The following is a 26,520-nucleotide window of genomic DNA, read 5'->3' on the forward strand; positions in this document are numbered from 1 at the left end:
AGCCTCGATTACAATGACAAGAAACGCACGCGCGAAAGTTTTCCACCAAGGAGACTGACTATTGATTGAGTGTTGCCACCCGCTCATCCTTCCGAGAGAGTTCCTTACATGCAGGCCGAGGCTCCGCGTGACAACAAATCTGTACCCGGGAATGACGCAAAAAAGAATCCACACACCTCTTTTGTTTTTGCGAATCAACTTCTGTCCCCCTTGCGATCTAGTCGTCCTGGGCGGTAAAAGTCAGATCCAATACCCGTGATTTCTGAGGAGCGGGACTAGGTCCCCTTCTTTTCAGGGTATCGAGATATTGCGGGCGCTTCTGAGCAGCGTGTGGGCAAATCAGAGCTTGGAGGGTTATATTTTGGTACTGCAGACGAAGCGTTGCTCGTCAGGGTTGAAACCGGCGGCTTTCTATTGCATCGGGCGTCGCTATCTTTTCTGTCTTGCCTTTGTCTTTTTCTCATCTTTCTTTTCTTGCCCTGTACATTTGCAGTCATTTTTATTTTTGTTCATTGCATACACTTCAGGGTTGCTGGCCAAATCCAAGTCGTGATTTGCTCTTGCTTTCAAATCTTGTTGTTTGCGCAGTCAGACAAATGCTCAACGAGCATTTCTCCTATATCACTCAATTAATTTTCAAACTCCGTCACTTCATTATCAAGCATCGAGTGCTTTCTTCTAATATCTTAAAAAAAACACCATCAAGTCCCGCCTTGGACGTGCTACTGCTGAGCGGCTGGTCGCATCTATTAGAGGAGTTGGGCCTGCCTTTGTTCTACGCGCTGAGCAACAGGCAGGCAGTCAGTAAGGCTTGGCACACACCTTTTGGACACAGCCCCGTCAGGTTGGTTTAGCTCGATTTTGTACCTCGCCCGCCTTATTCAGCCTTCGCGATGATGGATGGGGTCCTGGTCATTGATTACTATGGCTACATGGTCCCAGCCAGGCGTCATCAAGTGAAGAACTGCCATCCCAAGAAAAGAGCATGTCGCTCAATGTTTCTGTTTTTTTTTCTCTCTTCTTTTTTCTTCTCTTTTTTCCCTCCATGACAACAACTTCCCTGATCAAAATCCATTGAAAACAGAATAACGAAATAGCTAACAAATAGGTTCAACCCGATTCGATCCGTCTTGGGAAAAGGAGCCAAGACTACACACACAAGTACGACGACCGCATGCCAGGCGGACGACGACATGGAAGTCGCGTCACGATGCCTTCAATCAATATGGCCGCCCTCAAGCCGATTCTTCTCCTCATCGCCATTTGGACCATGGCCCCGATACAAGTTTGCGCCGCCGATGCCACTACGACCGCGACCGCAGCCTCTCCTGTGGCTACTCTTGTCCCTTCCTGTGCCAGGGGTTGTTTCCAGTTATTCCTGGATGTTCATAAATTTACAGGTTCTTGCGGCAATTCACCGTCATTAGATTGCCTCTGTGGGAGGTATAGCTCGTCGGGTGCTACGATAGGCGAGGGTGCCGTTCAATGTATCGTCGCTGAAGCAGAAACAGGCACCTGCTCCAAAGATGATGCGAGTCGTATGTTTGCCTCTCTCCAATACTCTGCAATTCAATCAACAAACAACATCTGTCTTGACTGTGAGGATGCGATACTAACATGCTTGTGTTTTCAGAGAGCGTTATATCGAAAGCTTATAGTGCATGTAACGAACAGCCCAATGCTGTTACGCCCACCCTCAAGACTATCGTCGCGACTTTGGTGACATCGACGACAGCAATCCCAACTAACTCTCCCACTCCTACCACTATGATAACCTCATCCAGACCACCGACAGGAACTAACGCCCCATGGGGCACTCCCACTCCAACATCTACTCCCCAAGAATCTAACAAATCATCAGCAGCACTCAATGGAAGCCAGGTTGCCGGTGTAACTATCGGAGCAGTCTCCGGTGTTTTTATACTTGTGGCATTCGTTTTCATAGCGAGGTGTTCCCGGAAGAAGCACCTAAACAATGTCGCCGCAAGGGATAAAAACGTGTCGTTTGATAGTGAGAGATCAGCGCCTGGTCCTGGTATGGATGGTCGCCAGGGTAGCATGCAAATTTCAGCTCCTTTGCACGTTGCATCCGGTCCGGCAGCATGGGCTCCGCAGCCCTACGAGAGTATGGCCGCTGCTCCTGCTCCAAGATTGAGCACCATTGGCCAGGCACTGACGCCTGCGGGAAATACGGCCACGCATTTTGACAACACAACCTCGAACAATCGATCCACAAGACATCCCACGCTGACGCCGAGGCGACGAGAGTCGGCCGAGTTCTTTGCTGCTCTTGCGCGTAACGAACAGCCTGAGCAAGTCCTTCGCCAGCAGTCCAAGCCTCAACTTAACGTCAGCATTCCTGCAAATGTCTCTGGCATTAACAGGGACAGTCAGGTGACAGAGTTCGCCGAGGATGGAGAGGATATGGACCCCGAAACGGCAGGCGGAAACATCTGGCGCCCACCGCCGACGGATCCTACCTCAGCGTCCACTTACTACGTAGCCGACAAATGGGGCAACTGGCGACGAAAGTCGGTGTCGACCCGGGAGCCGAATACATCATACGGGAACATGCCGCCACCCAGGTCTGCATCTTCGGCCACAGTCCCTCCTTTGAAACTTGGAAAGAAATTACCAGGACAAGGTGATGGCAGCCCAGGGGCCGCCTCGAGCGTTTACTCAGTCTTCACCCCGCCGCAATCCGAATATCCAGGGGCTGATAACCCAATGCCGCCGCTGCCTCCCTTTCCAAAGTCATCATACGCCAAGATGTTGGAGATGAACAGGGCATTGGAGGCTAGCAGTAACGGACCCACGCCTCAGCGAAATGCCTCAACGGCCAGCAACGGACCTATTGGCGCTCGCAGTGCCTGGCCTAAATCTTTGCCGAGAGACTCGCAGAATACGACAACAACCATTGCGGATGATGACGATTTGACGTCCCCAAACCATGGGAACAGCATGGTAATGCCGGTGACAGCAGACGGAATCAGGAAGATGCTCGGAGGTGACTCTTCGGTGCGCCCAAGGTCGACTATCCCGCCTCCTGTTTCATACAACAATATGCCCGGTAGCACCCGTTCTCCTCCGGCCGGATCTAGCCCGGCTCGTCCCTCATCAAGCCACTCCTGGACGTCAGCAGCAACCAACTGGCAAAATGAAGAGTGCAGTCCCCTAAGCCCTATCCTTGGACGCATGCCCCCGCAAGGAGTATCAGCAACCCGCGCCCAGGTACATGATCCGCATCTGCTATCACCACCGATACCGTCACAGCTACGGATGCCCACAACTACTGCATTTTCAAACACCAACGGCCGCAGCCTGACACGCCCAGGAAACACGACGAGGCCGGGCCCTAGCTTGGACGACGAACCAGTGGTCTTCCCGGCGTTCCCGCCATCCCCGGATAGCTTCCGCTCAACCGGCAGCGGGCTTCTCGCGAAGCGGCTGGGCGCCGAGCGTGCGGCCGGCTTGAGCCTCGAGACGGAGGTGCAGCCGGCGACTCGGGCCCACTGGATGCGGCAGTTATCACCCTCGTCACCATCTTCGGACCCGGCGGCCGGTCTGCCGTTGCCTGTGACGCCAGGGTGGGAGCCCAAGCTTACTCCTACGCGGCGGGGCGATGACCTGTTTCTCAAGGTTGCGTGAGAAAAGAGGTACAATAGAATGCGGTTTCACATAATCCATCCTTACCCGAGGGACACATTCTTACTATGATTTTGGATAAGACGCTCTGCTTACGCCCCCATAATACTGACCAACGAAAAAAAACCCCTGGTCCGTCATCTCAGTTGGGATGTGGTCTAAGCCCCATAACCCACACAACATTGTATTACTACGACAAGACCTTGTTTGTACATCCATGACTGGACTCCTGCTAATGAAGTAAGGTAGTCATTTTGTTTCGCATTTGCTCTTCTTTTTTTTTCACATGTACATAAAACTTTTTGGCGATTCTTCTTCGACTTGACTTTTTGGCGTTTCATGGGACACTCAGGGTGCGGTATACCCCCTCTTTGAATTTGGTGTTCATTGTTCTTTTCGATGTCTTGTTATTCGATTTTTTTGGCCATTCTGTTTTGTTTTGGGCAACTAGAGGCAAAGCGATAAAGAAACACTGTCCTAGATGTGGAAAAAGCCATAATAATTCTCACTTTATCTTTTCTATTTTCTTCTCCCAGTACTTCACTGTTCAGGTTGTGAAATATCTTTCATTAAAATCCTTCCAAGTTCCCATGTATAATCGAGCTGTCCACACCAATCGTTGCTGTCACCACTCTACGGCAACAATTTCAGATTTATGCTCGGCAATGATGATCCTCTTACGATAAGGTCCCCAAGGTTGCCACTGCAGGAGTGCATGGACACAAAAAGGAATATGTTTTGCGAATCATAATATACGGTTGAGATATTCTATTCCAATATACGACTAGAAACTCGCAATAGGAAAAGAGTGTGCGCATCGAAAGTACAGGTCGCACAAGATAATTGCGGAAAATAAGAAACAGAAAAACAGCCGACGCCAACTCCATTGATTTCAAACCATTCCGATGAAAAAAGAGAGACATTTGTTGTCTGGTTGCCGTTTCCCATCCGTTGGGATTAAATTCATGTTAATATCGTATTGGCCGATTTCATCGGATTCCCCTCGCTTCATCAGACGCAGAACACGAAAAAAAAGAAGAAAAGGAGAAACAAAACTGGGGAAACCATATCAGACCCAAAAGGGAACGGAAGTCACGTGGAAAAATACAAAGTTGTCTTGGAAACACATGCGCAATCACGACCTGGCTCCAAGTTGCGGGAACAAAAATCGATCGTCACCATCCGCTCGAGAGTCGAGCCTTTGGCCGCTAACACTCGAATTTCGAGGTGGCACAGTTGGCGATGGCAGCTCGATACTGCTGCCATAGTCCCTCTCATATCCATGGTGGTTAAGAGGTTGCTGTCTGTCCCTGCCCCGCACCAACGCACCGGTACCACAAGCTTTTACACTGCTCTTGCGTGGAGTACTGTTGAGACTGGTGGTGCTATTAACCAGTGTAGTGCCGTCGGTTGAATTAGTGATGCGCCGTTCGCCCAGGGCAGTAAAGAACTGGCCAGATGTGAGTTGCGGAGAAACGAAGCGAGCTGGTGTGGAGGGTCCGCGGTTTGGTGACTTGGTGGCCGTCGCTGCGGCCGTCTGACGTTCTGATCTGGGGGTTGCGGGCCCAGGCAATGTGGTCAAGGCTACACGACCGGCACTCTATGCCTCGGCCCTTCCGCCGTAATCGCGTCCCGATGTCTGTGCCGTGCTTGGTGGGGCTCCGGCGGCACCCTTCTTCGGGGCCGGAGCGTTGTTCCATGAAAGATAGGTGTGGTCGCCCAATTTCCTGTTTACTTTGTTAGTAAAGAGGCCAGAGTGCGTGTATGACGATGAAGAAGCTTGTGAATATGGTTGAGGGCAGTCAGCACTAACCTCGGCTTGATCAAGTGAGTAGCAGTAAAGATGACACCCAGTATGATACAGATTCCGCCCACGACGATGTAGGCAATACCCAAAAACGGATTCCTGCCACCAATAATGGTCCTTGTGGTGATCAGCAGCGATTTTGTACCGCGGTAAGCATCGGCAGGCCAATCTAGACGAAAGTGTTAGCACCCGTATAAGCACTCGAGTAAGACGATTCCCAACACTTACGGCTCTCGATCTCAACCTGATAGGTACCCTCACGCATAGGTGCGGTATCGTTGCGGCGGTACAGCTTGCTAAAGTTAGGCAGACCTGCAGTTCTCATCCATACCTGGAAGGCTTGCCATGTTTTCAAATCTGGCACGGTTTCCTTCGTATATTTGTCGCCATACTGCTTCCTCCAGTTGGGCGGAGGGACGACGTCATCAATGTTCATATCGGACGGGAACTTTCCATACAAGTCTGCATCAGAGGGCCAGGCAATGTTCGAATTGTTGGCCATTTTATAGACTTCAGAGCCATTCTTCGCCTCAGCGGAGTTGGAGTTCAGCAGAACGGGCTCGGAGATGGTGTCATTGAACATGGAGTTCGCGATCAGTCCGCAGGGATAGTACGCTTTGTTGTTAGAGTCAACCGTCAAGGGCGTGCACGGCGAGGAACGAACAGCATTGATGTCCACTTTGTCTCCCTTGAGTTGTTTGTCGTAGAAACTGCTGACATAGCGGCGGTGGTTTTGATAGAAGTTGGTGAGGGTGTAGTACATCAGGACCGGAGGGTACATGTTTTCAGGGAGTGTAAACTGCAGAGTGCAGACAGAAACATCGGTATCGTTCTGATTCGGATCCGTGTTTGTGCTGAACTTCATCTTCTTCGTTGACCTGCTCCACTGAGGAGGATTGACTTGATTACTCGACCCGAATTGTGTCTTGACCAGACCAGAAGGCATGTTTTCGAACTTGTTGTCACCCCCCTGAGTCGCACAGTTGGTGTAGTCGAGCGATATCATTCTCACCTACGCGATGGTAAGGCATGAGCGGCGATCCAGTATCACGAGAATAGCGGCAGGGTGCGAGGGAACCAGGTTTACGTACTGTAGTGCTGGCGTACAAAAGCCCACCTCCTATTGGGGCAAAAATGACGCCGATGGCAAAGAATAACGGCAGAACCGTTTTTGGAGTGAGAATTGGCCTGCATTGCAAATGTCAGATCAAGCCCGGACAAGCCGCTTGGTGACCATGGAGGGGAAAACCTACTGCCATGCCTTCAAACGTTGTTGCCTGAAGGCCGTGTCTGCGCAGAGGGTTTCATGTCAGTACAAAGTGTCGATATACAATTTGCGCCTCAAAAATTCGTCCAGGACTAGTCGTCGAGAAGACGCGCAGGTGAGATGACGACGTACTGGCTGGCCTCTTGCTCTTCTTCTTGTCTTGTTTCTTGGAATCGTCATCGTGCGAATTAATCGAGTCCGCATGCCCGTTGGTGCCGATGGAGCCGCCGCCGGCCATGGTGAGAGATTTTGGTCAGGAATTTTCGCTTCGTATCGTGGATTCAATTGCGGTCTTCGTGGTCGTGGATGGTGATGTCCGGTGGTGCCGCGGCGCAAGTTGTAAGGTGGAAACACGACTTGCAGAATGTCAAGGCGGTTTGGTTCTCATCAGGGATAGTGGCTGATACGCGTTGGTCAGCAGGAATTGCAACACAGCCACTTCCACTTTTGACCAACCCGCAAGCCGCACCCGGCCAAGCCAGCCAGGCGTCAGATTGAATTGCACAGACCACATCATCGGGCTGGCAGGCTTTCTTGGCCGCAGCACAGACCATGCAACTACCTAAAGCCATCTCCAAACGGCGTGATCAAGCTTGCCCAGCGTCGCATTGGAGAAGCCGTTGACATATGGGACTGTGAATGGTCATTTTGTGGTGTACTAGTAATCGTACTGTAGTAATTGTACTGGTAAGATGCTTGCAAGGTGTGAATAACCGTTTTGAAACATCGTCATTGAATGAAACTCCTCCAATTATTGTGGATTTGACGTTTAATGGATCCGGTTCAGCGCCATGCACTTCGAAAATAACATCGCACCATGGGTATCTCAAGCTAATTTACGTACCTTACCTTACGTCCCGTCTTTAGGTACCTACAGTACATGCAAACCTTACGTGCTCGTGTGCCCAAGTGTTCAAAATGAATCAAATCCACAAAGTAAAAGTGACGATAAAGTAGAGAAGTTGTGCGACCAACCCTTTGTGAAGATTAAAAAAATTCAATTGTACCGCCGTTTCGTGCTCATCAACGATGGAACTCTCGTCCACTCGGCAAGGCCGAACAGCACCTCAGACATGAATCCTTTGTGAACCTGTTTTCTAATTATCGCATGCCTGTTTGATCTTGGTTCGGGCGGCAGTTGAACGCCATGTACGTAGGTATTGCGGGCCCACATTCTGATACTCGGAGTCAACAAAAAAGGAAAGAGACAAAGACGATCTTCATTCGGGACGTTCGATGTGCCACTGTGGGGGGAATACCCGTAATTGCAGGCTTCACTTATCCTATCTTGGGTGCCTCTATGTGCGTTCTATCCATGGCATCCTGCCCAAAAAAAAAATTGAGCGCTCCATGCGACGTGAGCTGTTAGTTTCCGCCCCTCAGTTCACAGCCTTGGGTGGGCAGCTGCACAGAAGCTCCAGGTGTGGTCGACAGAAGCCTCTATGTGACCTGTGCGCTTTTTTTTCTAGAAGGCTTCGAAGTCGGATTGACTGGGGCCCGTGCTGGGGTTTCGGAGCCAATCTGAGGTGCACTGCTGGGATGTGACTGGCTCCATCCAGATTGACTTCCCTCCCGCGTTCCCAAGGGAGGTATGAGGAGGGGGAGGGCGTCGCGTCCAGGGGCAGAGGGAGGGGTGACGAGCTTGCTGCAAGTACGACACAACATTCGCCTAACTTTTCCTCCTTCCCGCCATCAATCTCCACTCTAACATTCCCTTCCTTCCCTCATCGGGAGCATCTTGACCTTTCTTTCCCAATCTGCTTGCAGCGAATTTCGGTTGTTCAATTTACCTGAGGTACCCAAGGTTGCCTTATTTCCATTGCCAACAAGATTGGTAGGTACCTTACATACCACCTGCCTAAGCGGTCTACCAGCCCTTAGCTGCAGAGCTCCCAGCTTGGTCGAGGTAGCTTGACCTTCTGTTGGTACCTACATCCTACCGCCGCTCAATTAGGACTCTCACTCTTTTGACATCATCCAACACCCCTCAAGAATAAACTCTGAGCGAAGTTTATCTGTAGTCAACAACTGCTCCCGCCTTGTCCGCCCGTCTACCTTAGTAGCCGCCATCGTCATTTCTCGCCACATTGCACCACATTAAACCCACCGGCCGAAATCTAAGCTCCAACTGCCTGCTTGGCTACCGCATCCTAGCTGCATCCCCGCCGAGCGCAGCGCAACCACAACATTGTCAACCACGTTCCAGAGCGACACCTTGACATTCCACGACCATCTGGTTTACTGGTACGACAACGGCCAGCTGTATTCGACTTCCCCCCACCTCATGCGCGCCAAACTGTAACATCTACACCATCACCTACACCTAGGAATAAACTGCATTTCATCAGAGCAGCCTCTCCTCGTTCAGGTAAGTTTTGAACTCAAGTTGATGGGTACGTGCCTAATAGCCCCACCTTGACTTCTTTGTTCATGTTTCGCCGGTGTTTTCTTTGCCTACTTGCTGCTATTTACAATTATCCTTTAGGTTTTGTCAAACACGTGGGCAGTTCCATATCCCCAGCACTAACTCTGGTCTGAATGGCCAGAGACACCTCAGATTCACGTTTGCATTGTCGTTTATTCAGTTAAATATCTCTCAGAAATTGGCACATATCCCTAATACCTTCTTTCTTCCATGGAACCTTGCCCTGTTTGGAACTTGTCGATCCTAGCTATGTTTTGAGCTATCATAGCACTGGACGAAGATCTGACTGACCAAAAAGCAGCTGTGGTCTCCAGGTACCACATCGGATGAGCCTAATCGGATAGCATACTGGTATGAAACTATCCTTATCACGGCTTCTTTTTAATTGGCGGCTAATAGCCCCATTTTTGCCCCTGATCAGTATCTTACTGATTCTCATAACTTGATCGAGGCCTTAGCTAACTGTCTACCTGTCTTTCTAGGCCTTATATCCAATATCTACTTAGTCCTTCATCGAAACGCAAACAATCATAGACAAGCCAAACCGAGTGAACCCGTTTATCGATCATTATGTCGGCCAGCGGCTTCACCAGTCCATTCGGGGCCAATTCAAACCCCTTTGGATCGCCGGAAGAAAGGAGAGGTGTGGCCGGATCTATCCAACCTGTACTAGAAGAGGAGGAGGCCGACGGAATCGGCAGTGAACCCATCTCATTCAAAAGCCCTGGATTCCGGGCACCTTTCGGTGGAGGTGACGCAAACTCGGAGGGACCGCCATCCTCCAGGCCACAGAACCCGGATGGGTATCCAGCCCAGTACAACTTTGCAAGGAGAACGTCAGTCTCGGCCGAGTCACTGAAGCCGATTGCTGATTCATATGACAACTGGACCCCGCCCTTCCACCCAAAGAGTGCCGAACAGCTGGACAGGCTTAAGAAGGCCATACAAGGCAACTTCCTTTTTAGTCACTTGGACGATGAGCAAAGTGCTCAAATTCTTGGCGCTTTGGTGGAAAAGCCCATCCCTGCCAAGGACATCAAGGTTCGTCTTACAGCGCTCAGCCTTTACAGTGAACGCACAGAAATGACAAAGCTGACTATGGAGCTTACAGGTAATCGTCCAAGGCGATGCTGGTGACTATTTCTACGTTGTTGAGAAAGGCAAGTTCAGCGTCCATGTCAACTCCAGCGGCGTGATGCAAGCGGGAACCCAAGGCCTGGGCGATCACGTCGGTACCATCGAGGCAGGGGGCTCTTTCGGCGAGCTGGCGCTCATGTACAATGCACCACGAGCGGCTACAGTCATGTCAGCTGAGCCCAACTGTGTTCTTTGGGCTTTGGACCGAGTGACTTTCCGCCGCATCCTCATGGAGTCGACATTTTCACGTCGCCGGATGTACGAGAACTTCCTGGAAGAGGTTCCCATCTTGTCTACGTTGACAGCATACGAGCGATCAAAGATTGCTGATGCACTTGAGACGCAAAAATACCCTCCTGGCACAGTTGTAATCAAAGAGGGCGATCCAGGCGAAGACTTCTACCTCCTTGAGTGCGGCGAGGCTGAAGCTTTTAAAGCTGGGATTGACCAACCCGTGAAGCTCTATAAGAAGGGTGACTTCTTTGGAGAACTTGCTCTGCTAAACGATGCACCGCGCGCTGCAAGTGTGGTGAGCAAGACCGAGGTCAAGGTAGCAGCACTGGGGAAGTCGGCATTCCAAAGACTCCTTGGGCCAGTGGAGCCAATTATGAGGCGCACAAGATATGACGCAATCAAAACCGGCGTCGAGGAAATGGATCCACTACAGGCTGCCTAACCATGCCGGCAGAGGCTGAAGAATGCTGGTCAGACGGCGAGGAAACAGGTTGTCAAATGGTCGATGGATACCTGACAGGTTGGACTCTGATCGTGGGATTCCTACATCCAACATGTGTCGAGGAAAGGCTGTTGTTTCTGCGTTTTATTCTGTAAAGACGAGGTAAAGACCGTTACTGTTAACCGGGCTAGGTGGCGTTGGACGGATGCTCGCAACTTGTTTGATATTCGTTATTCCCCCATTTACTATGTCAAAAATCCTTAGTTTTTTCTTGTTCTTCTCTCTCTCTCTCTCTGGCACCGTTGAACGCTTTCCCTGCGAAGTTTACCGAGGTGCTTGATACTTGTAGACAAACCTGTGTCTCAGAGATGGAATATCAAAACTGCAATTCATATTCAATGCAGACTACGGCCCGAGGTTCCTCGATCTGGTAGGGAAAACTGAGGCAGTCAATGCGTAAGCAAAGTTTCCGTATCAGATTCTAGCCAGGACCCTAGGCTGAACGTCTGCGACAATCAGCGGTTCTCTAATTTTGCATACTTTAAACGAAGACTTTTGAAGTCTAGAAACACTTGGCAGCTTTGAGTCGCCAAGCCTGTTACATGATCATTAAAGGAGCTAGAAATATCTAGCGTCGCCGCTTCATTTGTTTCACCTTCATTATCGGACACGTTCAGGCCCCAGCGGCAGCCTGCGCGACCAACGCCTCGTTCCTCCTCGACTCGACCTCTGCCCTCAGCCTATGAGTGGCGACCTCGATCTCCAAGACCTGGCCGACACCCCTCTTCCAGCTGTCTTCGAGACCCCTCAGCTCGCCCGAGACGTCATCCTGCGCCCTCCGACGCTGGATGGCTAGGATGTCGACCTGGCGCTTGGCGGCGGCCAGCTCCGCCTCGAGGGCGCGCAGCTCCCCCTCGAGCTGCCAGTTGGCGACGAGCCAGGCGTTGCGACCCTCTGGCGCGTCGAGGAGCGCGAGGTGGTGGCGGCGCAGGCGGATGTGGGTCGCTGACGTATAGGCCTTTGAAAGCGCCGAGGCTAGGTAGTCTGCTGTCGGCGCCGGCTGGCCCTCTTCCTCGTCATCGTCTTCGAGCTCGTACCGCTTCGTGTCGATGGCCGAGAGCTTTGCCGGCCTGCTTGGGTCTGCGGATGAGGATATGCGGTCTAGCTCCGCGGCGATGGCGGGTGTGAAGTTTGGCGTGTATGCTGGCGGCAGGTCTGGGTGTGGCGCGACCGTCGTTGCTGATGATGCTTCGAGTTCGGCTGCAATGAGGGCTTCTGCTGCGGCGCGCTGGGTTGGCGTAGGGTCTGCGTCGACGTCTGTAGTTTCATAGAGGTTTTAACAGTGTGTTTCTCATAAGATGGGGTAGGTTGCGGCGGGAATTGCCGGCAGGAGCCGGCTTACATGGTAGAGATTCATGGACTGTCCGCCTGATTGATGACATCTTGACGGCTGTGAGATGCAGCACCACGGTCGGGTGCCTTGTCGTTGAGTTTGGACGCTTTTCGGGATTGAAGAAAAAAAAATGCAATTTGCTACCTAGAAAAGTCGCGTCTGGATCCTTGTGGTTTCTTCTGCTGTCAACGCTTAGGCTAGTGCTAGGTCTAGGTCCAGTGGTCTAGTTGTTCTGTTTTGTTCGGAGCTTTTTTCTTTTGTTCTGATGGGTTATGAAAAACGTCGAAAAATAGCAAGCTTTCGTATCCTTGTAAGTGATCCAGCCGGTCGCGTCGCCGAATTCGAGCCACACACCAATTTACGCGGGGAACTTTCTGGGCTTGAAGCCTTGATCCTTGTCGATTGGTGGGGGCCGAGACCAGCTTTAACCCTAACCCCCAACCCTTAAGCTAGGCGCTTTCTAGCCGAGGCTCGAGGCAAAACGGCTCACGCGTAATATCGTCTGAACCTTTTGGGCTATCGCAAATCTTCTATCTCCAACGGACCAACAGTGCCTTGATTTGGTCCTAACCTATAACCTAGGTATACATATGTAGCTAAATTTGAGCTTTCTATTTTTGCATAACCGACTGCCGGCCTAGGTTATTGACCACACAGATGATGGAGGATGATGGATGCCAGAACAGGTTGACGTGTCCGGAGTGCTACTTGGGCGCAGGTCGAATTCTAGTATGACAAGTCGAGCCGTGGTCTTCAATGAGACATTAGGGAATATTGAATGAAATTTGGCGCCCTGTATACTGCATGCGTGGAGTTTTTGTGGCGCCGTATTGACCAAATACCACCCCAAGCCATCCCAGATCTTCCGTCATGTTAATTATACCTAGATCGAAATAGCGACGGCTATGCAATGCCCTTCATGATCAAAGCCGGCACTTGGCGACAAATACGCAGTACGCCTCCAAGGTCTCTTGGAGAATAAGCAAGCAAACCCCTGACGAGTGCCCGTGCCATTGTGCGGAGCAATGCGTGGGGAAGAAGGGGATCCTTGCAGCATGACCTTCAGTGCGCCGAGGTTCAATCACATGTGTCGCGCGCCGGAAGCGTCATTAGAGCAAAGGTCCGGGGCATTTCTTCAGGAGCTACAATTCCGAGTGACGGTCTGCCTCAAAGCTATATTATATCCTCCCCCAGCACCCCTTCGCCTTGTCCTGGCCGAAATCCAATCCATTAACCATCTCGCCAATCGATCTGTTCATAACACAAAAACCACAGACACATCTCCAGTCAATTATACACCCATCCACCTCCACCCTCATCAATCATGTCTGTTGCCAGCGGTAAGCTAGTACTCAAGCCATACCAGTCTTGTCGCCATTACTCAATGCATATCGCTGACAATGCTCACCCATAATCGCAGACAAGTTCCCCGCCTCGGCCGTCTTTGACGCGCTCAACTCCATCCTGTCCGACCCGGAGACCAAGAAGGATGCCATGAAGACCGGCAAGGGCGTATACGCCTTCACTCTCAAGAACTCTGCTGGCGAGACCGAGAGCTGGCACATTGACCTTATGGAGAAGGGTCAGGTTGCCAAGGGTCTCGGCAACAAGCCCAATGGTTCGTTTTGATTGCGCACTTTTTCTTTTTCTCACCTTCTCGCTTCACGAACACATAAGCTGATAGTGATACAACAGTCACCCTGGCCATGAATGATGAGGACCTGGCTGCTATGGCTATGGGCCAGGCCAACGCTCAGAAGCTCTTCATGAGCGGAAAGCTCAAGATCAAGGGTGACATCATGAGGGCGACCAAGCTGGATGGCATCATGAAGAAGGCCCAGACCAAGGCCAACCTGTAAATGCGTGCTGCGTCGCGTCGCGCCTTGCTATTTTTACTGTATATTGACGAAAATCCAAAATCTATGAATACTTTTTTTTTACGATTGGTCTGAAATCGCCGTTTGCTTCGAAGATGGGGGTCGTAACCGAATTGAAACCATCGTCTCATTAGATGATGTATATCGTGACCGCAGGATCCCTTGAGCAAGTCTTTTGGCTGCAATTGCGCACACAAACAATTTAGCCTCTGCTCTGTGGCTGGCGGTGCACAAGAGCGGCGGAAGTTAATTCGTATGACATGGATTGGAGTGGTACTGACGATGTGGTAGTGAATTCTAGGTAAGGAATTAATTAGGCCAGGTACACAAATGCCTCAATGTTACTGGTCAAGCCGGTCAAGCCAGCAACCAATAACCAGTAACAAGTGCCTGCCTGAGGCCTCTCAAGTTCCCTTCCCATGGCATTGCTGACTAAGGTGCGTTCTTTGCCCCAAGCCAAACAGAGCAGGTTAAACGGACGGGTCATTCATTCATTAATCTTGGCGACCACGCGCGAACTTTCATGAGTGGTAAGCCAGATGGTCCGTGCATCCCTCAAACCCCCTGTGCCTCTTTGATCTTCCACACGAGAAGCGCCCACGTCGCTCTCGCGCATCCATGAATTTTTTTTTGGGCCGTTCAAGACCAGTCCCTCGACCAAGGCCAAGTTGCCATCAAAACACGGCCACCTCGATTCGCGTGTTCCTCATTGCGCGATTAGGGAAAATAGTCCTCTTTGTTATTGTTTCCAGCTACATCCTGCATTGACTTTGGACTGCAGGTTCTGCACATATTGTGCTTTTTGTTTCCCCCTCGCTTGGGGAATGCTCTCGGTTTCCCCCTTCTATCCCCGAGTATTCACAAGTAAATACACGCGACAGTGAGCCTGCCATCACTTCGTCATCACTTTGACACAACATTACACTGTCCAATGTCGTCACGGCAACTCCAACCGTAACTGCACCAAGCCTCGACTTTTCTTTTTATTTGTTTGCTCAAATATTGCGACGTACACAGTCAAGCAAAAATATTTTCACAATGACCACTCCCGAGAGAAGGCAAAGCGGTTGGTGGGGAAGCATATCTGGTGGTCTCTTTGGTTCTGCCGCTAAGCGCCGCAGTGAACCTGAGAGGATCGAACCCAGACCCGAGCCTACGCGACTCAATGTCCCAGCGAGAAATTCGATCCTCGAGAATGGCGCACATCACGATACGCCGCGACCGCGCGTTTCCTTCCAGGAGGACGACCGGGCCACATCCCCAGAGAGCCCAGCCAAGCGCGCCTCGGCTGCGCAGATGGCTACCCGCAAAATTTTTGAGCGCCCACAGGGCCCCTCGAGCAAGCTCTCAAGCAGTACTGTGAGGGCAACAAATTTCTCAGCTGTTGCATCGCCGCGTCCTATGTTCAGGGCCTCTTCAGCTGCACCGGAAGGCGGCAGGTTCCAGTTTACGCCCCGAGCTGGTACGCCCGCTAGGCCTACCAACAATGCTTTCCGCACCACTACCACCGCGACCTCCGCTCCAACACCCAGCCGTGATTTCCGCGCGTCTACCACCGAGAGCATCAGCCGCGGCATGGCCAAAGTGCCTCCGAGTGAGCTCTTCTCCATGAAGATCCCGGAGCCTCCTGCGAACTTGACCGGCGAGGAGCTTGCAAGGCGCATCCCGCAGAACCCCAACAGGGTTGGATCGATCTACGCCGACGAGTACCTTTCGGATCTTTGTCCTAAAGACTTCAACGAGACTCAGAGGAAGCAGTTCTTTTGTATTTTGGACCTGCGCCGGCTGAAATATGCATCTGATGAGATCTACATCAAGAAGGACTGGCGGTTCAACATTCTCAACTTTGCAAAGGAGTACGAGAAAAGCAGGAGTCTGATCATGTTGCGGTACGGACTTTACGAATTCAAGAGCATCAAGCCTTCGCAAGAAGTGGTGTCTAAGTGGAAGGCCTCGCATGGCATTCCTCTCGATGACGAAGAGGATGACACTTCAGTCCCATCCGCAGCATTAACGCGTCCCAACGGCACCGAAGGTATTCTGTCGCGCGGCAAACGCAAGGCCTCGGACGAGCCATCGCAAAGCAAGCGAGCTCGTGGAACCGAACGCGAACCTCTATCCGAGACTGCTACACCTGCTCTGAACAAGGGCAGCAAAAAACGCATGGCAGACGATGACGGCGAGAACCCCCCAGCTAAATCACAAAAGTCTGCGCCCGCTACCTCAAAGACGCCATCGGCAACCAAAAAGTTCTTCGAACAGGTCGCCAATAGCAAGCCTACGTCATCACCATACATCACTGTTGAGCCCCCTTCGGCGTCGAAGCCTAAGCCGGCGTTCTCGTCGGCCTTTGGTGCCACTTCTAACAGCTCGACGACCAAGTCGATCTTCGAGGCTAGCGCCTCTTCCAAGTCGACGTCCGGAAAGCTTGGCGCTAAGTCCAATATATTCGGTCACCTGTCCGATACGGGATCAGCCCAGGCGAGCGGAGCTGAGAACGACGCCGAAGATGAGAACGACTCCGAGGATGATGCTCAGGAGGCTAGCCAAAGCGACGACCAGAGCGGTGCAGCTAGTGGAGGTGTCGCGACGCCTCAGCCTGACGGTGATTTGTTTGGCAAAAAGCGCTCTGCCGGTGGTCCATTCGTGTCCTCTTCCACGTCTTCCGAGGCCGGTGATGCTCAATCGGGCCCAAGCCTCTTTGACCGTGTCACAAAAGGCGATGATGGGAAGCCCAAACGCATCTTTTCATCCAGCACAAGTGCTGTAGCTTCACCAGCTACAACCAAGCCTGCGTCAGATAACGAGAAGGCACCCAGCCCTGTCAAGCCGCAGCAACCACTGGGTGGCAACCAGACATGGTCGGTTGATTCTCCCATCAAGTTTGCTGCTGCCCCGTCAACTTCAAGCTCTTTGTTCGGATCAGCTTCCGCAGCTGCCAAGTCTTCAGCTACCGGCCAAGATTTGACTACCAGCAACGCAGCACCGAAGCTTTTTAGCTTTGACTCCAAACCCGCCGAGACAGGCGCAGGCTCTACTCCTAAATTCGGTACTTCTGGTGCTGGTTCAACAACTTCAAGCCTTTTCGGTGCCAAAACCAATGGATCGACCCCCGAGGCCAGCAAGGAATCGAAGACAACTGAGGCAACGCCATCAGCAGCGCCCGCCCAGAAAGCACCCCATCCCATGTTTGGCGCCGTACCAGGCCAGGAATCTAAGCCTTCCTTTACCGTTCCGGGACAGTCAGATTCCAAACCAGTTTTCGGTGCTGCAAAGCCCCTGTTCGGTGCCGACCCTAGCGGATCAGAGTCTGCAAAGCCCATGTTCGGCGCAGCTACTGCGTCAGACAAACCCAAGGCCGATCCTAGTCCCCTCTTTGGCTCAAAAACTGCGGCGTCTGCACCCCAAGCATCATCGCTGTTTGGCTCGACAGCGTCAACACCGAACCCCCCCTCCAGCCTTGGATCATCGCAGGAAGCACCCAAGCCTCTGTTTGGACAGGCCGCTGCCAAGGATGCGCCTGCGCCCTCATTCAGCTTTGGTGCAAAGCAAGACACGCCCAAGCCTCTCTTTGGGCAGGAAGGCGCAAAGGATACGCCCAAGCCTACATTCAGCTTTGGGGATAGTTCGCAAAAGCCGCAGGCGCCAAGTCTTTTCGGCGCTGCTGGCGGTCAGAGCACTCCTGCAACCCCGGCCTTTGGAGCCCCCAAGAGGAGTGCTGAGTCGGAAGAGACCGGAGAGCCTCAAGCCAAGCGCAGCATGTTTGGTAGTGCCGCTCCAGCCGCGACCCCGAATCCACCAACATCGCTCTTCGGAAATACTGCAACCCCGGCAGCGGCTACGACCACACCATCTCTCTTCGGCGGTGCTGCTACTGCGGACAACAACACACCAGCACCAAGCTTCACCTTTGGTGGCGCGGCAGAGAAGGCTTCATCATCAACACCCTTGTTTGGAGCCAACTCGACTGCAGGCGCCTCGACGCCATCTTTCTCATTCGGCGCTGGTGCTGCCAATGGGACGTCCACGCCATCATTCAGCTTTGGTGGAGGTGCCACCCAGAATGGCGCATCTACACCAGCTCCTTCGTTCAACTTTGGTGCTGCGGGCCAGACCAACGGCCAGGCTTCTAACCAGAACTCGACCTTGTTCGGAACTAGTGTCTCCGCCCCAAGCTCATTCACTTTTGGTGCTGGCGGTGGAGGCGACAAAGCTTTCAACAACCCCTTCGCCAGCGGTGGTGGCGGCGATGCTGCTGGATCGGTGAGCTTCAACTTTGGGGCCTCGAGCGCCCAGCCGGCACCTACTGGGGGTTCATCGGGCATGTTCAACTTTTCCAGCGGCGGTGCGAACGGAGCGTCCACTCCGGTCTTCAGCTTCGGAGGCGGTCAGACCAATGGTACTACCCCTAATCCCGGAAATGCCGCGGCAGGCGGCTCGATCTTCAACTTAGCTCCTCCCGTGGGCGGCACCTCAACAGGTACTAGTAAGTAAACTTCGAAAAAGATTTTCTACTGTCTTCTCTCAAACTTTAGGCTCCTAGATAAGGGCAAGGGCATAATATTAAAACTGGATCTGTTACTACATCAGACACCCCTTTTACTTTCGGAGGAGCTTCAAGCCTGGCTACCACGCCGGCTGCTGGCACGCCAGAGCCAGCTGCCACTGGTGATGCAGATGGACAGAAGGCTGACGGGGACGAGGAACCACAGGCGCAAATCAATCTTACAGAAGGAGGGCCGGGCGAGGAGGACGAGGTCGTCGTTTTTGAAGTACGGGCTAAGGCTCTAAAGCTCATTAACAAGGCTGACGAGTCGGACGAAGAAGGCGCGAAGAAGGACGATAAGAAGTCGCCCTGGAAGACGATGGGTGTCGGCCCGTTCAGGCTGCTCAAGCACAAGACTACGGATGCAGTGCGAATTCTTCTGAGAGGGGAGCCGCGCGGCAACGTAGTCATGAACAAGTTGCTCCTGCACAATTTCGATTACAAGACGGAGCCGGGCGACAAATACGTCAAGGTGACTACCGCCAAGGATGGAGGCGGCCTGGAGACGTGGATGTTGCAAGTCAAAGACAAAACCAAGGGCAAAGAGCTGGCTGCTGCGCTGACGAAACACAAGGAGGCCAACAAGCCCAAGGACTAGAGAGGCCTTGCTTGTATGCGTTTTTCGATGTGCCCTTGTTGTCTCGTTGACTTGTAACGTCCAGCGTCTTCCTTTTGATAGAGTGAAGATGGAGTCTGGCTTGCGATGGTCTTGCAATAGGAAGCAAGGAAGGGGTTTATTTTTATAATAACATACGCGCACACAAGGTCTGTTTGGTTTCTAAGTCACTACACCTGTCTTCCCCCCCCCCCCCCCCCCCCCCCCCCAAGTCTGTCAATCTTACTTCTCTACCCGTACTATCACTGCATCGGATTTATTTATGCCTACGGAGTCTCTCCGTTTTACCCCGTATTTATTTATTAGCACAGCATGGCAGGCATTTGGCTTTTACTGTTGTTGTTTTCATTGTCATCCCTACGTCTGCGTTATCTACTTGCACTCTCTGTTAGTTTTCACCATCGTTTTGTCCTCGAGGACCAAGGCGCAATGGCGTATTGCTGATTTCTTTACTCCTCTGCCTTGTCTTCCTTCTGTTCCTTTTCTTATTTATTCAGTAGACTGTCCAATCTGGGCTTCGTTTTTACAACTGTGTCGTTTCGCGCGATGGAAGAGGATCTCGCGCATGTTTATTTAGAAGCCATGAAAAATATGTATAATTGTGAGGAGCAGCTGTCGAATAAAAAGCAAAGGTGGCATATGGGCCGAGGGAAGAAGACGTTTGGGTCTTACTCGGCCTTCTTTCAAAATAACTTGTGGTCCTTTTGTTGCTGTGCTGATGCGCATGCCGCATCAAGTAAGCTCGTACCTTGGTGATGTGGAGCGACTTCCAAAGCAATGAGTTATCACGTGATGCCAGACTCTGTATGCGTCTCTCTTGGACGAAATGCGAACCACACGGGCGGCCTTTCGGTCAGGAGCCTAACCAAATCGCAGGCCACCCGCACCACTAAGCTGTCTGCCTAATCCTTGGCACCACTCAGGTGTGGCGATGTAGAAAATAGGCATCCATGCCTCACCGCGCAGCCGAAGCAGAATCCAGTAAAACGAATCAAGGAAAATCGAAAGGGAAAATCGAAAGGGAAAATCGAAAGCACATCAGGTCGAGGTTATACCAGGTCATGAAGGGGATTTTGTACGACCCTTTGACGAATTCCCGTCCCATCGTCCGCCTCACTTTTCTTCCCTCAACCACTGGGAAGTGTGTGGTGCGCGTGGTCTCTCTCTGAGCGAACCTTGGACGGTTTCCTGCTTTCCAACCCTCCCCGCGTCCATTGTCCACCGACCACGAACTGCGACAGCGGCCTTTTTGCTAAAACCCCAAAATATTACGTCCATACTCGAACCTCGAGATGGATGCTTGTTGGTCTGATTGCTCTCTGGCTCGCGTTCTTGTTACTACTGTTCGTCGGTCACTCGCTTAGTCGCATCCTGCGAGTTTTCGAGGCACGGTGGAGGAACAAGGTATTGCGTTAATTTTGGTGAAGCTCTTTGTACCTTGTCGCGTTAAGAATATTTGACTCCAAGGCGCAGGAGAGCCCCCTTCTGGTTACTCAACGCAGCAGCAGACCCAACCAGATCGTTTGTCGCTCAAGCAGCACCAGGTTCGATTGACAGTTTGTTGTGCCTGCACATCTCTCTTTATCACGATTCGTATTCGGGACGAATCATCGCGGGACATATCTGGCCGTGATCGCACAGTCGAACCTCGCACCAACCAGCGCCCACACCAGCAGCCGCCGCTCAGGTTTGACTTGTATTCTTTTGTCTATCGCCCACCTGTGGCATTCCCGTATGCTCTCCACTTCTCTATACTTAACTATTCTGTGTTGTTTCGGAGATCATGTAGCCACGATATGATTAATCTGACAAAGCGCTATCGCATATCAGGATAGGGAAACAAATTGAGAGGTGAAGCAGACGCATCAATGAATCAGCATGGAGCTGCCGACGAGCAGGGGGAACGGCTCTCAAACCTGGGGTCCAAGATGGATATGGATATGTCCAACTCCATGCCTTCGGCCGGATCAGCAGACAACTTGACACAGTTCCCTGCCTTCATGTACTGGTGCAACAACAAAGATGAGCCATGGAGTTCCCTCGCCGCCGCCAATGTGTTGTCAGAACCGCCTTTGAGGTTACATAGCGGAACCAATCCAGGCCGAACCCCGGGGATACCTAGAAATGCCGCCGAACTGCCTTCATTCATGGGGTATCGCTTGCCCCAGTCGGCCATTTCTGAATGCTCAACGCAACCGCTGGTTGATAGATTTACGTCTGATTCGGGATACGGGACCGTACAATCGGCATCGAGGCTCAGCATCGCGAACACATCCGTCTTTGGTGACAACAACACCGACACGCAGAGCCTCGCGGGACATCTCTCCAATTTCGAACTGCAGGCAAATAACCCAACGCCCGTCGAGGAATTCTATAATCGCAGCCATGAAGACCTTGTCTCGGGGGCTACGGCATACTCCTCACAGCCCACGATGCATGGATCCAGCCCCCTGACCTGTCCACATTGTCCTGATCCTTTCAAGACCAAGTCGCAGCTGAAGTGAGCCAGCCCATATAACTACTGACCCGTTGCGCTCATGTGCTTACCATTCTGGTCAATCTCGATAGGAAGCACATGCAACGACATGATAAGACGCACTTTTGTAAAGTACACGGATGCTCGCGTAAAGCAGGCTTTAGCACACAAAATGACTTGGACCGACACAAGCGAAGCAAGCATCCAGCAACGCATGCGACGGGGAGGCGATATAGATGCCACCTTGGGGCCTGCAAGAACAAACCAAAGAAGTGGCCAAGGGCCGATAACTTCAGACAGCATTTGAAGAGAAGACACAGGGACGAGGTTGAAGATGATAACCTGGAACAATTCGTCGTGAATGAGTGAGTTCTTTCTCTGTTACTCTAGTCTTCTCGGACCATCGTGGGATCTTTGCTGACACAAGGACACAGGAACCCTCCTCTGGCCAATGGGGTGATTGAACGCGGATCGAACGTAGACACAGAGACGGAATACCTAGGCCTTGGACCTTTGCACGTAGAATTGTCTGACGTTGGGCAGAACTTGAGGGCAACCGAGAAGCCGCAGCAGGTGAGATCGGCCGCAGCTGAAGACACGCGCCACGCCTTTGTAGAAGATGATTTCCAGCAAGATATGAGAGAGCAACCGCAACTCTTCCTTGAAGTTCCGTTTGACGACGCTGGCATGATGTTGGGCCGCCAGTTCACCGAGTTCTCCCCGACGACGCCCGACAGCCAGGACGTCAGCCTGCACACCATAGATAACCCCCCGACTGTGGACTTTGGCTTCAGAGAACCATACATACCTCCAGCCGCGACCGAGAGGTCATCACTTATTGTCGAGAGCCAAGGGGCTTTGACTTCAATCCTCTATCCATACCCGGAAGATCTTGGATTTAATAGCCATGACTCTTTTCACAATCATGGTGGTTTATATCAAGAATTCTCGGATCCACCCCAAATAACCATAGATATGGTGGGACCTGACAATGATGACTCGTCATTACTGAATTACGACGAACCCCATCGGCGTAGTACAGACACTATCACAGATGTTTACGCACATGACGATGACGACAACACCAGTGCTGACAACAGCGAAATATCTGGCGACGTGGACGCCCCTGGAGAACCTGAAACAGCACAAATTACCGGCTTCTCCATGGGGGCCAGCAGTCCGCAAGAGTCGGAGGATGAGTCCGGGGGCATTACACGAGAAAGCTCTGGGGCGGCGTCCCCTGCAGAAACTCCGCTAGCCGTGCACGTCTCGCAAGAAACGGAGCAGGAGGGCAGAGATGAGGACGAAGACTCAAGCCAAACTACCAAGACAGCATTTCTCGAGAAGCTCAAGGCTGGCGGGCTTGACGAGATCCTCAAGCAGCATGGCTGGGGAAAACTCTTCCAATCTCAGGCTGCGGCCAGGAGGAGATCCTCGAGTCAAACCTCTGGAGGCCCTAGTACTGAGGTCAGCGGGAATGTTAAATGCCCCGAGACTGGATGTCACAAGACATTCAATCGGGAATGTGATCTTAGGTAAGGCTAGCTTCTGGCCAGTATATTGACCGTGATTGCTGTTTGACACATTCTTGTATAATCGTATTAATGGGGAGGGCTGTTGATACAGAATGAATACAGAGTCTAACCACCACTCTCTTCAACACAGGAAGCATATAAAACGGCATAAGAAGCCCTACGGCTGTACATTCCGCTACTGCACCAAGAAGTTTGGCAGCAAGAGCGACTGGAAGCGGCACGAGAACAGTCAGCACGGGCACCAGGATGGGTGGCGGTGCGACGTAATGGTGCCGTTCCCGGAGGGGGTGACGACTGAGGATGCCGTCACGACAAAGCAACCGTGCGGCAAGCAGTGCCACCGACGCGAGACTTTCAAGACGCACCTCCAGCGCGACCACGGCCTGATCGAGGATGAGGCGACCGAGAAGTTAGAGCAGTGCCACTACGGAAAGGACTGCGAGTCGCGCTTCTGGTGCGGTTTCTGTGTAGCTTTCGTGGGTGTTGGTGGTGACGGTGCAAAAGGTATCAGCAGCAGGGGCGGAAAGAAGAAGGCTGCTGATGATGGATGGTCCCGGAGGTATGATCACATCGACGACCACCTGTTTGGACGAACGCTACCGAAGAAGACGATCAGTGAGTGGAGGCACGAGGGGATCGAAACCGTCGAGGGTCCCGAGAAAAAGGAGCGGGAGCGGAGCAAACGGCGCCAGAAGACAACCACGACAAAGGAGGATAGGTCGCCGCCGACTCATTGGGAATGTGTGAGTTTATTTTTGCCCCTGACATGCCTTTGTTTTATCCCCCTTTCGCCAAAAATACGAGAATAAAGACTAACACCAAGCCTCCGAGGTGCGTTGTAGTGTCAGTGCTATAACCACAACATGATACGATCGACCGGGCAGTGCATCGGTCACGAGGTTGACTGTCAGCATTATCAGTGTTCGTACTGTGAAAAGTTTTATGTCAATGTCCCCAATTGATGGACCGGGAGTCTGTTTGGGATTTCTAGTATACCTAGTTTCCGACCCTGCCACCCTTTCTCCCCCATTTATGAACGTTGGTTAATGATTGTTACGAATTTATACAAGCGAAAAAAAAACGGTGTTGCTCTTTTCTTCTTCTTGTTCTTGTTCGTCGTTCCTCTGTTGCTAAAGTGCTTTGTTATTTTCTGCGCCATGATGTCACGAACAAATTATACCCCCGTGGTGTACGCATTGCTCATTCATCGAGAAAATTTTGTATCAGCAACGTGCCGGGTGGACTCGTTTGTTCTTTCTTACTTGGGATGCTTGGAGGATTTCGGTTGCTTTCTTATGACACTGTTTTGGTGATACAGAGTAGAAGCTGCAGGCACTTCCTATACGTCGCACTGATATAATAAAAATTCTTTGTTTATTAGCTTGTTGAGACGTCTTGATAAACACAGTACAAACCTGGCTTGAGCGGTTAGTATCTTGGGGCGGTAGCACTCATGATAATGTAATGAAAGAAACGTGTTAATGGGTGGCTGAGGAGTGAAGGTTTAATCTCGAGTAGGCAGTCAGTCTACGTAGAAGGACTGAAGCGGTGAAGCCTTGGCCCACCGTTGCCTGTCCTATACTTTGCCTCGAAGTGCTGTACTTACCAATGATCACCAGTTGCTGGGTCTACAAGCGGTGATCGAAGAGGTGGAAACAAGAAAGCGTTGGGCGCCGTTAGGTTACTATAGCAAACCGGGGAATCGTCATGTCCACACAAACCCAGCCATCCCCAGATATCTCGGCCAGCCCAAATACACGTCACCGTCGTCTGGCCACCCCAAGATGACAGATTACACTACATCCATTGCACGTGGGTTGGCGAGATAGGAGTGGCAACTGGGCCGTTGGGGCAGACACAAGCCACCACTAGCGGGAATACGAGGTGGTTCTGCGCCAGGACAGCGTACTGTAGATAATCCCAATGACATAAGCCAGCCCTTTGCTTGGGCTCTGTACTGTAGGTAGACCCATCCCTACGGAGTGAGGTTGGGTCTGTGTCCAAGCTGGAACATGGTTCTTTTTGGCGCCAAATCACAGCAACAGGGTGCCACGATGTGGCGATTTTTTTTTTCTGTCACTCTCTTTGGTTCCTCGGGCGATGGCATTGCAGGAGCCCGGCGGTACGGTAAGGGAAAGGGATGAAGGTGCAGAAGAAGCAAGAGTTTCCTGCAAATGCCGTCCTATGCTGAAGCAAACTAAAAAAAGAGCAAGCCACAACACTTGCCTGCATTGCCTGCCAGCACATTCTCCCCCACACTAGTTAGTTTCTTTTGTGTATTTTTTCGAAGCGGTTTGATCAGCCGTTATTTGTTAAGCTGAACGAAAACGTGAACACATGGCAAGATTAGTAAGACTAAAAAAGTACTACAAAGACAGAAACGTTTCCTATCTTCCGAGTCCTGTTTTGGTGTGTAATAGACGCGTGTACTGTGGCGAGGGTGGGCATATCAACCTGCGAATGGATGTGCTACTACGCAAACCTGAGGCGAGAAGGACGCGTTCCTTAACAGGATAATGGCGCTGAGAACATGCTATTCATGATTTCTGGAGGGTTGAAGGAAACAAGAATAAAATACAATTTGGACAAATTAAAAAGAATCGCAAAAAATAAAGTTTTTTTTCTCTCATAAAATACGAGGTTTTCCGAATCGGTACCTCATCGTCGTCGGGTCTGCAAAGAAGCAAGAATAAATGCAAATTAAAGAAAAACAAAAGACGGCTGCGCAAATCGACCTAGTAAAAGGAGCCTGATCAGGAAGAAATCACAAGCAAAAAGCCATCGGTCACCCGCGGCCGAGTAGCCCAACGAACCAAAAACCGTCGCGATGGTACTTGGTAGCACCCAGAGTGGAAACCAAGCAATAGTCAACGCTCGGGAAATGATCGACCAGGGTTTGCAGAGAGGGGAGGGGGGAAAGGGTTCACTCACTCCAGGAACAAAAAAAAAAAAAAAAAAAAAAAAAAGAAACTACGGCATGCTTCGCACCGCCACATCTTTTTTTTAGGCCTTTGTCTCCCATTCTCTGAAGACTGACTCTGACTTATTGGGGCTGTCTTGCCTACTCCTGTATTACGCATTATAGACAGTTCCGGACCTCATTTGTGTTTTGTCTGGTAA

The 26,520-nt window shown here is 51.6% G+C and overlaps 7 protein-coding genes across 8 annotated transcripts; 5 read left to right on the plus strand and 2 right to left on the minus strand.

The window, feature by feature from the left end:
- The first annotated feature begins 30 nt into the window (after window positions 1-30).
- On the plus strand, window positions 31-4,386 carry MGG_07334 (uncharacterized protein). The gene is made up of 2 exons (XM_003715522.1): window positions 31-1,538; window positions 1,634-4,386. Exons 1-2 carry the CDS (start codon window positions 1,175-1,177, stop codon window positions 3,646-3,648), a joined length of 2,379 nt encoding a protein of 792 aa, XP_003715570.1. The 5' UTR covers window positions 31-1,174; the 3' UTR covers window positions 3,649-4,386.
- Window positions 4,363-7,099, minus strand: MGG_12405 (cell division control protein 50). The gene is made up of 6 exons (XM_003715523.1): window positions 6,852-7,099; window positions 6,706-6,742; window positions 6,544-6,640; window positions 5,681-6,464; window positions 5,459-5,621; window positions 4,363-5,372 (listed from the first exon to the last, which is right to left on the minus strand). Exons 1-6 carry the CDS (start codon window positions 6,955-6,957, stop codon window positions 5,246-5,248), a joined length of 1,314 nt encoding a protein of 437 aa, XP_003715571.1. The 5' UTR covers window positions 6,958-7,099; the 3' UTR covers window positions 4,363-5,245.
- Window positions 7,100-8,378: 1,279 nt separating this feature from the next.
- Window positions 8,379-11,453, plus strand: MGG_07335 (cAMP-dependent protein kinase regulatory subunit). Its single transcript, XM_003715524.1, has 4 exons — window positions 8,379-9,087; window positions 9,446-9,495; window positions 9,627-10,185; window positions 10,256-11,453. The coding sequence occupies exons 3-4, from the start codon at window positions 9,715-9,717 to the stop codon at window positions 10,955-10,957; spliced, it is 1,173 nt and encodes a 390-aa protein (XP_003715572.1). The 5' UTR covers window positions 8,379-9,087; window positions 9,446-9,495; window positions 9,627-9,714; the 3' UTR covers window positions 10,958-11,453.
- On the minus strand, window positions 11,327-12,678 carry MGG_07336 (uncharacterized protein). Its single transcript, XM_003715525.1, has 2 exons — window positions 12,360-12,678; window positions 11,327-12,274 (listed from the first exon to the last, which is right to left on the minus strand). Exons 1-2 carry the CDS (start codon window positions 12,397-12,399, stop codon window positions 11,631-11,633), a joined length of 684 nt encoding a protein of 227 aa, XP_003715573.1. The 5' UTR covers window positions 12,400-12,678; the 3' UTR covers window positions 11,327-11,630.
- A 761-nt stretch (window positions 12,679-13,439) lies between these two features.
- Window positions 13,440-14,347, plus strand: MGG_07337 (fatty acid-binding protein). Its single transcript, XM_003715526.1, has 3 exons — window positions 13,440-13,690; window positions 13,771-13,968; window positions 14,046-14,347. Exons 1-3 carry the CDS (start codon window positions 13,675-13,677, stop codon window positions 14,207-14,209), a joined length of 378 nt encoding a protein of 125 aa, XP_003715574.1. The 5' UTR covers window positions 13,440-13,674; the 3' UTR covers window positions 14,210-14,347.
- A 489-nt stretch (window positions 14,348-14,836) lies between these two features.
- Window positions 14,837-19,584, plus strand: MGG_07338 (the record flags this gene model as incomplete). 2 transcript variants are annotated; one of them, XM_003715527.1, is made up of 2 exons in its annotated part: window positions 14,837-18,713; window positions 18,940-19,584. In XM_003715527.1, 2 exons carry the CDS (start codon window positions 15,266-15,268, stop codon window positions 18,996-18,998), a joined length of 3,507 nt encoding a protein of 1,168 aa, XP_003715575.1. The 2 variants fall into 2 exon arrangements, with proteins under 2 accessions (XP_003715575.1, XP_003715576.1); XM_003715528.1 differs by having other exon boundaries at window positions 15,266-18,713; window positions 18,818-19,371.
- An 802-nt stretch (window positions 19,585-20,386) lies between these two features.
- On the plus strand, window positions 20,387-24,819 carry MGG_07339 (uncharacterized protein). Its single transcript, XM_003715529.1, has 6 exons — window positions 20,387-21,121; window positions 21,220-21,889; window positions 21,958-22,230; window positions 22,300-23,400; window positions 23,531-24,143; window positions 24,243-24,819. The coding sequence occupies exons 2-6, from the start codon at window positions 21,258-21,260 to the stop codon at window positions 24,360-24,362; spliced, it is 2,739 nt and encodes a 912-aa protein (XP_003715577.1). The 5' UTR covers window positions 20,387-21,121; window positions 21,220-21,257; the 3' UTR covers window positions 24,363-24,819.
- Window positions 24,820-26,520: the final 1,701 nt, after the last annotated feature.

Source organism: Pyricularia oryzae, chromosome 2, assembly GCF_000002495.2.
Source record: "Pyricularia oryzae 70-15 chromosome 2, whole genome shotgun sequence".
NCBI classification, from domain to species: domain Eukaryota; kingdom Fungi; phylum Ascomycota; class Sordariomycetes; order Magnaporthales; family Pyriculariaceae; genus Pyricularia; species Pyricularia oryzae.

Coding starts and splice junctions, on each gene's coding strand:
- MGG_07339 (XM_003715529.1), top strand. CDS start 21,258: ATGAATCAGCATGGAGCTGCCGACGAGCAGGGGGAACGGCTCTCAAAC. Junction 21,890..21,957: donor AAGACCAAGTCGCAGCTGAA/GTGAGCCAGCCC, acceptor CAATCTCGATAG/GAAGCACATGCAACGACATG. Junction 24,144..24,242: donor CGCCGACTCATTGGGAATGT/GTGAGTTTATTT, acceptor GGTGCGTTGTAG/TGTCAGTGCTATAACCACAA.
- MGG_07337 (XM_003715526.1), top strand. Junction 13,969..14,045: donor TCTCGGCAACAAGCCCAATG/GTTCGTTTTGAT, acceptor GTGATACAACAG/TCACCCTGGCCATGAATGAT.
- MGG_07335 (XM_003715524.1), top strand. CDS start 9,715: ATGTCGGCCAGCGGCTTCACCAGTCCATTCGGGGCCAATTCAAACCCC. Junction 10,186..10,255: donor TCCCTGCCAAGGACATCAAG/GTTCGTCTTACA, acceptor TGGAGCTTACAG/GTAATCGTCCAAGGCGATGC.
- MGG_12405 (XM_003715523.1), bottom strand. CDS start 6,957: ATGGCCGGCGGCGGCTCCATCGGCACCAACGGGCATGCGGACTCGATT. Junction 6,743..6,851: donor GAAGAGCAAGAGGCCAGCCA/GTACGTCGTCAT, acceptor CCCTCTGCGCAG/ACACGGCCTTCAGGCAACAA. Junction 5,373..5,458: donor ACTCACTTGATCAAGCCGAG/GTTAGTGCTGAC, acceptor CAAAGTAAACAG/GAAATTGGGCGACCACACCT.
- MGG_07336 (XM_003715525.1), bottom strand. CDS start 12,399: ATGTCATCAATCAGGCGGACAGTCCATGAATCTCTACCAT. Junction 12,275..12,359: donor AGTCCATGAATCTCTACCAT/GTAAGCCGGCTC, acceptor ATGAAACTACAG/ACGTCGACGCAGACCCTACG.
- MGG_07334 (XM_003715522.1), top strand. CDS start 1,175: ATGCCAGGCGGACGACGACATGGAAGTCGCGTCACGATGCCTTCAATC. Junction 1,539..1,633: donor CTCCAAAGATGATGCGAGTC/GTATGTTTGCCT, acceptor TTGTGTTTTCAG/AGAGCGTTATATCGAAAGCT.